This window comes from Dasypus novemcinctus, chromosome 12 (genome assembly GCF_030445035.2).
Source record: "Dasypus novemcinctus isolate mDasNov1 chromosome 12, mDasNov1.1.hap2, whole genome shotgun sequence".
Lineage (NCBI taxonomy): Eukaryota > Metazoa > Chordata > Mammalia > Cingulata > Dasypodidae > Dasypus > Dasypus novemcinctus.
Genome location: NC_080684.1, coordinates 10,201,120 through 10,215,843, shown reverse-complemented (window position 1 = coordinate 10,215,843; position 14,724 = coordinate 10,201,120). Strand labels below are relative to the sequence as shown.

Genomic DNA, 14,724 nt, shown 5'->3' with positions numbered 1-14,724 from the left:
GGGTCAGCTCGGAGCTGCTTTCCACATGCAGGGCAAGCTCTGAGGCATTGAGTACCCACCACTACCAGGTCGATGGGCCAGATGTAGACTGTGCATGGGGTTCTAGAATCTGTTGTAGAGGAATTTACCCATATACCATTTCAGTTGTTACATTTAGACTTCATTCCATTTGAAATTTATTCTTTAGTATTGGACAGGAAATGGAACTAATTTGAGCCTTTTCCAAATAGCTATCTGTTGTCCCAGTACCATTTATTTAAATGTCTATCTTTATTCCAAAGTTTTGAGATACTATATTAGTCAGCCAAAGTGGTTCTGATGCAAAACACCAGAAATCAGTTGGTTTTATATTTATTTGGGGTAGACGCTTACAGCTACCAGGACATAAAGCATAAGTTACTTCCTCACCAAAGTCCATTTCCACGTGTTGGAGCAAGATGGCTGCCGACGTCTGTGAGGGCTCAGGCTTCCTGGGTTCCTCTCTTCCCAGGGCTGGCTTCTCTTTCTCACAACCAAGCTCCTCTGTGTGCTTACATCCCAGGGCTCGAACTTAAGACTCCGGCATCAAAACTCCAACATCAAAGCTCCAACATCAAAACTCCAACATCAGAACCTCAACTCTGTCCTTTGCCATGCCTTTTATCTGTGAGTCCCGATCCACCAAGGGCCCTAATGATATGGCTCAATCACAGCCCCAATCATAATTTAATCACACCCAGGTACAGACCAGTTTATAAACATAATCCACTATCTAATTTTGGAATTCATAGCTATATCAAACTACTACACTCACTTTATCATATACTGAAATTCCATTTGTAAGTTCTGTGTTTTTTCTTCTGTTGCATTAGTCTGTCCATTTATGCACTAGTACTATACTATTTTAATTAAAATGCTTTTTACTATATTTAATATCTGGTAGGGCTGCTCCCTTTTCATAGCTCTTCCTTTTCGTTGTTTTCTTAGCTTTTTTGTATATTTTTCCTCAAGTATCAACTTGTTTAATTCCATAAAAGCCTTGTTATTTTTATTGGGAGTGTATTAGCATTATATATTCACTTAGAGTTGATGTTCTGTTGATGATGAGACGTCCTAACAAATAACAATAACTGTCTTTCCACTGTGTCTTGCAAGAATGTTTTACAGTTTTCCTCACATAGGTTTTGAACATGTTTTAAACTTATTATATGCTTTATTAGTAGGCATTCCTAAATAGAATGTTCTCTTTTAAGCATTTGTTTTATGTTGAGTTTGGAAAGAAGAATATACTGCCTGTTATAGTTTCCTGACTACTATGACAAATACCGTAAATGGTTGGCTTAACTGCCCGCTGGCTCTGTGTTCCAGAGGCTGGAAAGCTTGATTGCTGCTGGGGCCTGGAGCCTTCTGGCTTGCTGGCAGTTCTTGGACCTCTCAGCTTTCCTGTCAAACGTGATAGCCTGTCTTTTCTCCTCCTGGGTCTCTTGTCAACCAGCCTTCTGCTCCTCTCCCAGGCATTCTCGTCCTCAGCCTCCAGGTACTGGGATTAAGGCCCAGCCTCCTTCAGGTGGGCCACACTTTAGCTGAAAGTAACACCCTCAAAATGTCTTGTTTACAGTGAGTTCACACCCACTGGAAGGAAGATGAAGAACTTGTTTTTTTCTGGGGTGCATTCTTCAGTCTCCCACACTACCTCTCCCTGGCCCCTCATTTCGGTTTCTTTTTCTTTCCTTCTTGTTCTTTTAGCCCCCTTTGTGTAATTAAGCTGGCAAAATGCCTACTTCATATACTCCCAGATTGACATTTGAACCAGTTCTTGTGAATATGTTGGCGACCAAGATTTGTGACAAATCCAAAGGAGTATGGATTTATATTTTTGCCTGGTGGGCTGTATCACCCTTTTCATGTGAGCTAATCCACTGATACTTAGGGAGAGGTACAGTGACCACTTGAAGTAATGCAAATGTGCAGTCTGTTCTGATAGTGCATTCCTAATCTTAAGTGGAAGTAAGGACAAATCAAATAGAAGGTTGTGTTCCTCTGGTGGATGTGCAGAGGCCATCAGAAGAACTGAAGTCCCTCTTTGCTAGGCTCCAATCCTTACTATTGTCTAGTGACCAAAAACCCCTGGTCTAGTCCAGCACTCTGATAAGAAAAAGACTAAAAATACCAAACTATAATCTGTTGTGGAAGAACTGCACCAAACTGCCTCTAAAGAGTACAACAGCTTTGCCTTGAAGGGTTGGAAAGGTCTCGTTGAAGAGGACGCATTTGACGTGGGCCTGTGAGAATGAATAAGGCTCAGGGGCTGTGTGAATAAAAGTTTGGTGTGAGCACGGGCAGTCTGGGCAGAGAACTGCCTGAGAAAGGCTCAGGGGCTGTGGGAAATCCACGGTGAGGTCAGATGTTGAGCTGAGGGAACGCTGGTGAAGGTCGGCAGTGCCTGGAGGTGAGGTGGGACACGACTCCTTAAGATCTGCTAGATAAGGAACTGGAGTCTTCTAGAAATGAGTGTTTCTCAAACCTGGCACTAAATAGTGCTAACAGTATCGTGGGCTAAAATTTTAGTGTGTTGTTTGCTGAGTTTCTAAATAATAAATTTATCATGAAATCACTTTACTCACTGAAGAATTATAAAATGTAGTGTTATATTCATTTTAACGTAGCAGGCCGTGTATGCCTTCAGAAATCAATATCATATTTTACTAGTACTATATTATGCTTGTCAGAGGTAGTAAAAATGAAGAAAAGTACTTCTAGAGTTCTGAGACAACAGGAGAGAATGGAAATGCATTCCTATAAAAATGTGATTTCTTTGTTCTCAGCATTTAAAACAATCCATTATTAGGGAACTAAATCTCTTATTTGCCCTCTTTGGTTTATAAATATATATCTTAAAAAGTTGAGTAATGGTTTTAAGCTGAGCAATTATGCACTTGTATTATAAAAATCTTATTTTTAAAATGATTTCAAATATTGAATTAATGATTTTTCTGTTATTGGTCTGGTTAACTACAGCTTCTATCCATTTCTCAACTTAATGAAGTTAATCAGTTTTTATGGGACTTTTGGCTAGTCCTCTCCCCCTTATCTATAATTCAGTGAGAGTATAATTTTTTAAAGAATTGCATTCAGATGAAGGTAATTATGCAAGTTATAATATATCTTGTCATACCTTAGTCATAGGCATGGAAAGCAGTGAACAATCTATGAATTATAAAAGATGTGAACTGCCTTTAAAATGTAAATGTATGAAGCCGGTCTGATGGCACATCAGTTTTTACAGTCTATAAATATTTGTTAAATGTTCGCTATTGAATGAGTAAAAAATACTTTAAGTTTAAAGATTGCAAATTCAAAATGGGAACCACACATCCTATTGCTCCTATATTTTGTGCTTTATGTATTTCATTCGGAATTTTTATATTTCATGGTGTTTCTTTTAACTTTGATTTAATTTGTACTCTGCTTTTATTTGCATAAGTATCTCTGCAAGAGAGTCTTGTGGCGATCATCATCTTAAAGTATTTTTCTTTCCCTCCCACCATGCCTTCTTGTATATCGTTGGCACTTAGCTTTTGTTGGATTGAAGTGCCATCCTGTCATACTTTCAAAACAGGCTCTGTCCTTCGGAAATGCCTAAAGGTACCTTAGTATGCTCATAGCCTCACTACGTAGTCCCTGCCTTTCAGCTCACAGTCTCATATAAAGGATAACATTCCTAGAAGGTTGTGTATTGGATGCTGTGCAGGTGAAAAGGGAACAATTAACTGTGTCAGGACAGGCTTCTCAGACGAGCTGTCATGTGAATTGAGTGGTGAGGGGTGAGGAGTCCCGGGCCGAGAGGGAAAGGTGAGGCTGAAGCGGGCACCACGATTGTGTGGAGAGTACTGGGAAGGGGCACCTAGAGGCAGGGGTGTGCTGCACAGCTCCCTGGGCACTGCAGAGATTACACGGATGGCAGGTACAGGGTCTTCAGGCTGTAGGTACATAGGTGTGAACTTCTGGAGTTTGCTGTCTTTTTCCTTAAAGTTAATTTGCTTGTTTTATCTTGTGGGCTGCAAACGTTCTGATTTGTGAGGTACTGTTTCGGTTTTTTTTTTAAGATTCATTTTATTTCTCTCCCCTTCGCCCCCCCTCAGCCCCGGTTGTCTGTTCTCTGTGTCTATTTGCTGCATCTTCTTTGTCTGCTTCTGTTCTTGTCAGCAGCACAGGAATCTGTGTCTCTTTTTGTTGCGTCATCTTGCTGTGTCAGCTCTCCGTGTGGGTGGCACCATTCCTGGGCAGGCTGCACTTTCTTTCGCACTGGGTTGCTCTCCTTACGGGGCGCACTCCTTGCATGTGGGGCTCCCCTACGCGGGGACACCCCTGCGTGGCACGGCACTCCTTGCGCGCATCAGCACTGCTCATGGGCCAGCTCCACACGGGTCAAGGAGGCCCGGGGCTTGAACCCTGTACCTCCCACGTGGTAGGCGGACACCCTAACCACTGGGCCAAGTCTTCTTCCCTAGGTACTGTTTTTATTTCAAGAAACTACTCATCAAAAGGCTTTTTTTTTCCTTAGTGGAGAAAAAAAAAATTTAACCACAAACAGCATGATTTGCATCACAGGAAAACGAATGCCTGGAATCTCAAACCCTTCATAAAGAAGTCCCTGAAATCAGCAGTCTTTATCTAGCACTTACTAAACACCTTTCCAACTTCTAGTTTTATTGTCATAGTACAGTAAGAAACTTTACAGTTGGCCATTTTTATCTGCTTCTCACTCAGCTCGAGCATTTTTTGAATACATTGAAAATGTTGACAGTGTCATTTGATAAAGTTACCTTCTTTAGTCCCACTGCCATGTATAACCCAAACAAATTTAGGCATATCTGTATATAGCATTGCACTTACCTCACTTTTCCACTGTTAATTGAACTTCATCTTTCAACAGATACTGGAAGCTTATTTGGCAGGGTTTTGTCTGCTTATTTGGATAAACAGTGCTGCATGGTAGTTAAGTGTTTGGACTTTTGGAGCTCTTCTATTGGGGCAAAATCCTTGCTTAGCCACTTAGTAACTGTGGGAAAATTATCCTTCATTGTAAATTGGGAATTACAATAGTACCTGGCTTAGCTTCCCTAGGTATGGTAACAAAGTACAGTACTCAAAATAACAGAAATTTATTGTCTCGCAGTTCTGGAGGCATAAGTCAAATCAAGGTGTTAAAAGGGCTCTTCTCCAGCTCACATCTGTGGGAAACTCTTCCCTTGCCTCTTCTAACTGCACAGGTTTGCCAGCAGCTCTTGGCTTTCCTTGGCCTGTGGGTGCAGCACTCCAGGCTCTGCTTCTGCTTTCACATGGCCTCCTTCCCTGTGCTTGTCTCTGTGTCCAGATTTCCTCATCTTACAAGGACACCAGTTGTCCTGAGAAGTGGCCTGCTGCCCTTCACAGACTGATACATCACAACTAGTTCCACCTGTAACAACCCTATTTACAGATAAGGTCGTATTCTGAAGACTGGGGATTAGAACTTCATCATATCTCTTTGAGGGACACAATTCAACCCATGACAGTACCTATTAGATTGTTGCGAGGCTGAAATAATAGATGTAAAGCTCTTAGAATGGTGCCTGGTGTGTTGGAACCACGACATATACTGGCTATTATTATTTTCATTCATATATTTTCATTATCTTACTCCTAACTTAGTGTCTCCCTCCCCTTTTTTGTCTGCGAAAGTTTTAAGTATTTTTATCTTCAGTGTCTGTAGTTGGTTTTTATTTTTTATTTTTTTAAAGATTTATTTATTACTTTGTCCCCACCCCCTGTTGTTTGCAATTGCTGTGTCTGTTTGTTTCTTTTAGGAGGCACGAAGAAGGGAAGCCAAGAAGGGAAGCCAGGACTTCCGTTGTAGGAGGGAGGTGCCTAATCGCTCGAGCCACCTCCATTCCCTGCTTTGTTGTACATTTCACTGTTTTTCTTCTTGTGCCTCTTGTTGTGTCATCATGTTGCATCTGCTTGCCGCACCTGCCCGTCACGTCAGCTTGCTGTCTTGCTCATCTTCTTTTAGGAGGCACCGGAAACCTCCTCACTCTGCTTTGTTGTGTCTCTCATTATGTTATTCTTCTTGTGTCTTCTGTTGCATTATCCTGTCATGTTAGCTTGCCATGTCTGCTCATCACATCAGCTCACTGTCTTCTTTGAGATAACCTGGTACCAAACCAGAGACTTCCTGTGTGGTAGGCGGAAACTCAGTCACTTGAGCTGCAGTTGGTTTTTAAAAACTGCTTTAAGTGATGGTTCTATGCAGTTATTGCTCATATTTTTCTTGTTCAAGAGATATCAAGCTTTAAGATCTCTTTGGCTCTCTAGGTTGATAAAATTCAGATTACAAATAAGTCCCAAAGTACATCCTGTTCTCCATAGATTGGCTGCAACTTCTTTCAGATTCACTAATTGTGTTTGAGGAGGTATTTTCATTTCCCTCCCAGTGTCAAGGTCAGATAGCCTCAGGTCATTGCAGCGCTGTGAGTGTTCAGGTTCTGGATTTTCGTTGTGATCTCGCATATTTCACTGACTTCAAACTTTTCACCTGAAGTGTTCTATTTTTAAGACCCCTCCATCTTTCTCATTTAAAATATACCTGGTTGAAAATACTAAATCACAAAATATACCTGTTTAAAATACTAATATCACAAATTATTTCCATTTAACCACTACTACAGTATTTTCCAAAATATATTCCTTAGGATAATTAACATATTTTACAGTAAAAAAAGGACTCCCTGGTCAAAATATATTTTGGAAATAGCAGGCAAAAGAACATTCAGTATATGTATTTTCTGTTTTACTCCTACAGTTTTTCATGTGCCAGTATGAATCGCCATGAAGAGTATATAACATTTAGCAATTCCCAAATGTATCTATCATTGTGATTTCTTTTGCACCTGTACAGGTAGAGTTCTTTGGGAGATGCTGAACTCTGCTACTATATTCTTTCCTCTCGCAGCATGCCTCCGTCTCATTCCTTTCCAGTCCAGCCTTAGCACTATTTGAGTGGATTTTGGAAAGTGGAGTTTCATGGAGTACATGAATGTAGGGCCCCTTTTTTTTTTTTTTGCTAGCAGGGCTTTCATTACTTCATTCCTGATGCTGTCCGAGCTCTTGTCTTCTCACCTCAGTATCTCTGCCTCCTCTCTGCCCTTGAGCAAATTATTCCTTTGATCTGGAATCACTCACCTCCATTTCCTCTTTTCTAAGGAGTTTTCCCTGATTCCCCCAGGGATTTACTGTGCCTTTCTCCTTTTCTGTGGTGAGATCATAGTTTCCTTTAATTCAGTGAAAATGTTTTTTGAACATAAGCTATTTGTGAGACCTTAAATGGAAATGTGAGTATTAAATTATTGAAGAACTTATTTGGAAGAGCTCCTAATTAAATTTTTACATGTGTCTTTCCCTTTTTTTTTTTCCTAGTGTTCTTTTGAAGTTGACAAGGTCCGTTCCTTATTAAAACCTTTAGAACTGGAACTACAAAAGACAGTACATACATACTGTGGAAAAATTTACAAAATATTTATCAAACAACTAATGAAAAGCATACGAGACCGTTATGATAAACCACCAAGTGAAAGGTGATTCTCGTTGACTGCTAAACCAGTTGAATCAGAACGACAAAATATCAGGAGATAAGTACAAAGGGATAGTCTTAGGTAAAGAGCTCAGGAAGGAGTTATTTATATATCTTCAGAATACTTTTTTTTCCTGAGGAGTTAAGTGAGCAATATGTTAATGCAATGAAGAATAAGTTAAACCCTTGGGCCTCAAGAAGTCGTCTTTGATCTCTGATGTTTTGTAGCATTATTTGCTATCATTCCAGTACTGATGAAAATATCATTGAATGGTTATCACCTCCAGACTTCCATTGACTTGTATTCTCGAGTGAGTGAGAATTGTATGGGTGTATGGCTGGAGAGAAAGTACCTCATACACAGTGGAAACATTATGACTGTGAATATAGCAATAACTCAGTGTCAGCACTAACCTCACTTTAAACGTGTGAGACACAGTTGTTTACAGGAGCAGAAAAGGTTCTGTTTCCTAAGAAATGTGATGTAACCGAAGTAACCGTTGACAATCTTTGTGTGCCTTTAAACATTTCATCTCTTTTTAAAAATATTTTGTGACAATCATGTTTAAAGTTATTTTTAGAATATAAGTAAGATGCATGTTTGAAATTGAGCTGTATAAGAAAGTGAGAAAACAGTGAAAACTTTTCAGTTTCAGTCAGAGGGGTTTTGTGTCTATATAATTTGTGAATTGCAGTATTTTCATTTTGTGTATGCTAAAGTGTCTTGCCAAAATTCAGATCTATGATTGTTAAACAGTTATTTGAGCAAAATTTCTTATCTTTAAATGAAAACTTTTTAGCTTTACTGGGCATTCTGGAAGCAAAAAATATTATGCTGATAAGAAAGTGAGAACCTGTATAGTATACTAATATATGATGGTGGAAAACGTGATGGACCAAAATGTGTACCCTTCCTCTGAATAGTAATTATAGTTAACAATGGAGTGGAAGAAGTGGTCCATTTAAACTTTCTTTTTTTCTACCTCAAAACTGCTTTGCAAGATATTTTAGAAGAAAATGTATGGAGCCTTACTGTAAGTAGACAACTTGGAGGATGATTTAGATTAAGAAGATGATTGCTCCATCAGACTTCTAGAAAAATTAGTTTTGATTGGGTTAATGTGCATATCTTCCTTTTTTGAATACCATTTAAGACAGTTAATTTTTTTTTTTTTAACTTTGAAGGTGAGAAAAATATTCCTTCTCCTGGTGTTCTTGAACTTTTAACTGTGAGTTCTGAATACCTAGCATGTAATGTGCTGGGCCACAGATCTCATTTTACCACGTGCTATATGTTTATCACTTTTTTTCTGTCTTTGATATTTTAATACTTTAATAGAGAAGGGAAAATCATGAAGGAAAATTATCACCCATGTGAAAATAGTAGCAGTTGGCTTTATGAAGTAATCAGTGCCCTCTGTAAAGATATGGACTATGCAGAAAGAGATGGGCAGACAGTTTTCCTCTGTTTTTGCAGTTCAATCAGGGACAAATTGAGAGAGGGAGGGAGTAAGAAAGGCAGATTAGAAGATGGGAATCAGCCTAGCACTCTTAACATTAGATAAATTTAGCTAGCAGAATCTGTACTTCTTGGAATGCCACAATCAATCTAAGAACCTGTGAGCTATACTGAAATTGAGCCTTCTAGGTAGAAAATGAGAAACCTTGAATTTGAACTTGGAGTGTGAGACCACCGCTGCCTCACATGTAAGACTGCTGGTTAACCGGAGCTTGTTAAAAAGATTCCTGGGGAGCAGATGTAGCTCATTGGTTGAGTGCCTGCTTCCCAGGTGCGAGGTCCTGGGTTCAATCCCCAGTACCTCCTAAAAAACAAACAAGCAAACAAAAAAAAACTCTCCTTGGGGAGTGGATGTAGCTCAGTGGTTGAGCGTCTGCTTCCCATGTATGAGATACCTGGGTAGCAGGTGTAGCTCAGTGGTTAAATGCATGATTGACGTGTATGAAATCCTGGGTTCAATGCCCGGTGCCTCCTAAAGAAAAAAAGAGAGATTCCTGGATTTTACCCTTTGGAGACTGGTATACTATGTTGACAAGTATACCAGTCAGACCCTTTTTTTTTTTAAATAAAATATTTAAACATTATACAGAAATAGACTATTACAATGACAGTACTTATCACCCAGATCAAAGTTATCAATATTTTACCATATTTGCTTAATCTATCCCTTTTATTCTTTACTCAAGTGCCTTAAAGATAACCCCAGACATTGTATTATTTCACCACTACACACTTAAGTATGTATATTGAAAACACAGGAGCAATTTGGTAATGACAGTGATGTTGTATCTAACAAAAGTAACAATGACAGCTTTTTAGTTTCATCTTATATCCACCTTCATGCAAATTTCACTGATTGTCTCAAATATACCATTTAATGCTTGACTTGTTAGACTCAGGATATAAAAAAGAGCCACATATTGGTTTATGATTCTATTTTTAACAAGCACCTCACATGATTTTTATGTCAGCTAGCGTGGGAACCACTGGAAATTATTTTGACAACTTAAAGCTGGAAGTTAGGATGTAACTCTTGGTGCAGTTGGTGGACTGTAAAATGCGATTCTAAAATACTGTGATAGAGGAACACTTGGAGTTATTTGACAAGATATGAATTTATATTATTAGTAACTTCCTGAAGATTTAACTTCCTCAATGGATAGAGAAACTAAGCCCCACAGATACACTATGATTGATTGGGGCCATGTAGAAGTTGGATGTACTTTAATCCAACCAGGTTATATACTGAGCACCAGCACATGCACTGGGGCTTATTTGCACTGGCTTGCACACTACATTGTGCGTGAGTTGGAAGGTTCTTCATCCAGCTTATAGAGAATTGAACTCATTGGTCATTTTATCATAAATTGGGTTTTGGTGAAAACTCCACATAACAGCTAGTTTTACCTAAAATTAAGGGTATTGCAGAAATTTAGAACATTATTAAAAAGAATTTTCGAAATTTCCTTGCAACAAGCTAACTTTTTTCTTGAAAATTGTCAAATAAGTTCTGAGTTAATGAGGTTAAATTATAGATGGACAACTTGCAGAACATAATTGCATTGCTTTTCAGTATAAATGTTCTTTTCATAGAACATGGTATATCTATGCAGATTATGTCGATTACATTACATGTTCTTAGAGTCTATGCCTTAGAACACTTCTGACCTCAGAAATATCTCTGGGCTACAGTATTACCAAAGTTGAAAGTCTTTTAAAAGAAGTCAAACTTCATTTGTACCAAGTACCCATCTTAAGAGAACTTGGAAAACCTTTAGAAAATCTATATTGCGATTTGCATTTTAAGAAAATACATACCATGATTTTCCCTATGAAAAGCAGTTCATATTTAAGGTGACCAACTTATCTTCGGGAGCTTTAGAACCTGAAGTAGTATTTCTCCTTACTCACTGCCCTCTCACCTTTCCTCCAGTCAGATGTTATTGGTGTAATGAAAAGAGACCAGGCCACTAACTAAATCTGGTTCCAGGGACCTTGGGCATATCATTTAAACCTCTTTGTGCCCTAGGTTTGTTTTGGTTTGGTTTGGTTTGAACTCTAGGTTTTTAGGTACAATTCAGTATGCTCTTACCAGCCTTTCAAGACAATGAGACTCGGAAGAGAACGAATTTGAAAGCGTCTCCATGGCTTACGTAATGCCATGCCAGTGTTAGTGTAGAAGTTCTATTTTGCCTTGTTGTCTCCCCTGTAGATCATTTGTTTCTTTAGGTTGAATGTTTTCTGACATACATTATATCTCCAGTGTGAATGCTTATATGATGTAAGGAGGAGATTTTAGGGAAAGAAGCTAGAGAAGAAAAGAATGATGTAAAAGACTGACCAGAAAAGATGGAAGAGAGAGGAAGTGAGAAAAGGAAAGAGGAAAGAAAAGGGAGTAAGAGTGAGAATGGCAAAGGCAGAGTAAGAGAAAAGGTGGAGTGGAAGCAGGAGAGGAGAGAGATGTTGTGGAATCATTCACTTTGTGCCTGTGGCCCCAGCCTGTGGCCCTGCCTGCTTGCCCTGGCAGTTGGTTTTGTGAGCCCTCCACGCGTCAGGGAAGGGGTGAGGCTACCTTCGTGTGATTTGTTGACACTAGAATTGTTTCCCAGTCACTCTACTTGACATTTTATCATTTTGTCTGGATCCCAGTTTGTGAGGTAGGACTTGTGGAGACATGATGACAAAAACCTGTTCCTTTTTAACTTTGTCCTTGTCATCTCAAATGTTGGATTATGCAAGGCTGGCCATATAAAATTCACTATATTAAGTCTGAAGGGGCCCAAGAGTTTATTTAAACATTTCCCCCAGATGATACTGCTACGAAGCCAGTTTGGAAATCACTGCTCTGCCTTGAATGGCACCTTTAACAGTAGATACATCTATTTATTCTTCAAAAGGTAGACTTTTAGTTGAGCAGATATGAGTAGATTCTAGTGAGCAGGAGATGGCAAAAGCCCATTGCAGGGGAGATGGGGGGGACTTAAAAGCTAGTATCCTGTGTCGTCTTTTTCAGAAGTTTGTATTGTAAGAAATTAACATCTTAGAAATCAGAACCTTTGAAATTTTTTTTAGAGAGTCTGCCGATGAGTTTTTAAAAATAAGTTCTTGAGTTCTTTAGAGTAAATAGAGAAGAAAAGTAGGGGTGCAATGTAAGAGGTATGGGGCTAGATATCCATTTATTAAATGTAATTTCAAGTGTCTTAAAAACAGTAATTGCCTTATTGCATTTTACTATTTAATAAAAGTAGATTAAATAATGACTTGTAATATAACAGTTACCTTTTATACATTGCCAAAGCAACCTTCTTTCTGCCTATTAAACTCTGGCTAAACTATGCTCTGATTGTTTTTTCATTTTTTGAAACTAGATTTTTAAGGTAAAGTTATATAAAAGACAAGTCTAAAGGATGGTACAAGACTTTTCTGTTTTTAAAACTAAAAATGAATATTGACATTATTCATATACCTAGCAATTATAGAATCGAGAGAATAGTCTAGAATAACATGTTGGGCTAGTCAGTTGACACTTGTTTGAAACCAATGTCAAACTTACTTTTAAATGGTAGAATACATATTGTCATCTGATTTCTACTATTAATTTCAAATGTCTAATGGGATTATTTCTTAAGAATTTTCCATAAACTTAGTTTTCAAACGAAGAGAGCCTTTGAAAAGATAGGGGGGAAAAGATAGAAATGAATATTTTCTCTTACTGCTAAATACTATGAATACTCTTTGGAGGGTCTGTGGTCACACATTGTAATACCAGATTTAGCTGATAGGGAACCTTTGAATATGTTTAGTTTATATATACAATATGAATATATCAGCATATATTTATCACACATAGCAACCCCTTGTAAAAACTGGAGAGAATGTAAGTTTATGTTCCATATTAATGAAGTAAGCTGACTTTGATGGAAAATAGCTGTTTTCAACCTTTATATAAAATCTCTTCAGGGAATATTAAAATGTGCAAAAATAATTCAGGGTTTTAGTAGTATTATAGAGTATAGTATCCTTTCAAAACTGAGCACAGGACTCACATGCGTTATCAATATATGAGAGCTGGGTATTGACTTTTTCATGCTGAAGGTTTACTAATAATAGAATAGATAAATGAATTATGGTTGATTCATCAAACAGAATAGTAAACAATGAAAATGAAGGAACTACAGCTATACTCAGTAACATAAGTGAGTGTCACAAACACAATGCTGAATGAAAAGAATCCAAACACAGAAGACTACATGTGGTAGTGATTTCTTTTATATAAAATTCAACGTAGGGCAGTGGCACTGTGGGGTTTAGTGATACATTCTTAGGTGGGAAAGCCATGAAGGAAACTGGGCCAGGGACTGCAGTGAGCCACAGGTATTAGACACAGACGACCCTGGGCACTGACTGTGTTTCATTTGGTGACTGGGGGTGGTTACAGTATGTGTTTGCTTTAGAATATTCTCTTAAGTCACACATTTATGTACTTTTTGAAAGTATAAAGGGTTGAAAAATAATTATTGCATTTAATAAATTGGGTAGAATTCAGGTGTTACAAAATTCTGTTCCATCAGCCAGTTTATAATTATTTTGTTTACTCCAAATTTATCAGTTAAGCTTAATGTAGCCAACTGCCAGATAGAGCTGAGGTTGGGGAATTCAAAATCTGAACACCACAGAGTCCTCTGAGCTGTTGGTTGTACAGTAGGCTTGAGCTAGCTGGGTGCACTGCATTGAATAGTGTTCCCAAAACGTTCATGTCTGCTTGGAGCCCCAGAAGGTGATCTCCTTGGAAATAGTGGTCCACTGGCTCTTGATGGATGCTGTTAACAGAAGACCCATGCAGGAAACTGGACATAATACTCAGAACATGACGCATAGCAGTTTGTACTTGTTCACTTGTTCCTGAAATTGGAAAGTGGAAACTGGAAAAGGTCCCAGGTATTTGAATTGTTCACAAGCATTTTAAATAAATATATTAATATTTTGAGTAGTAACAGTTTTAAAGCTGCAGCATCTTTATATACTTTATATACTGTATACAGATTACTGCCCTTAAACTACTTTTCTACATTCAGCTCATCTTTTTCTTAAGAAACTGTTGCTGTTAGTAAACATGTATTCAATAAATGTATAATTTCCCCAAATGATGTGTCTGAATTATTCTAGCAGTCAGAAATAATTTTAGAATTTTGCAGAATTTACCAGGAAGTTGCTTAATAACTAGGAGTCTCGCAGAAAGACACTTCCTGGACTAATTCAGCAGCTAAACACTCATCAAGAAGATAAGTATCCACTAAGGAAAGAAGTTGATGTGAGGGGAGTGTGGGGAGTGGGGCATATGGGAACCTCTTATATTTTTTAATGTAACATTTTGTGTGATCCATGTATCTTTAAAAAAAGAAAAAGACAATAAATTTTTTAAAATAAAAAAATTTTAAAGAAGGTAAGTATCTTTGATCTTTTCATTACCAGTCTTACCTTGTGAGCTTGTTCTTGGCCTCATCGTCCCAAAGTGACTGCCAAAGAATTGCAGCTCACACATGACAACCAGAGGCAGAAATGGATGTCCTTTTTCTAAGAGGAAGTGTCCTGTGCATTCTTACTTCCCTTCATA

The 14,724-nt window shown here is 38.2% G+C and overlaps 1 protein-coding gene across 2 annotated transcripts in view; it reads left to right on the top strand.

Annotated features, from left to right (window-relative positions):
- The window catches only part of GXYLT1 (glucoside xylosyltransferase 1), a 70,208-nt gene extending 55,954 nt beyond the window's left edge, over positions 1-14,254 (top strand). For both annotated transcript variants that reach the window (XM_023590171.2, XM_012526921.3), the window contains one exon: positions 7,438-14,254. In XM_023590171.2, coding sequence (XP_023445939.1) covers positions 7,438-7,599 — 162 coding nt within the window. In that variant the 3' untranslated portion in view covers positions 7,600-14,254. The remainder of the gene's footprint in view (positions 1-7,437) is intronic.
- The last annotated feature ends 470 nt before the right edge of the window (positions 14,255-14,724 follow it).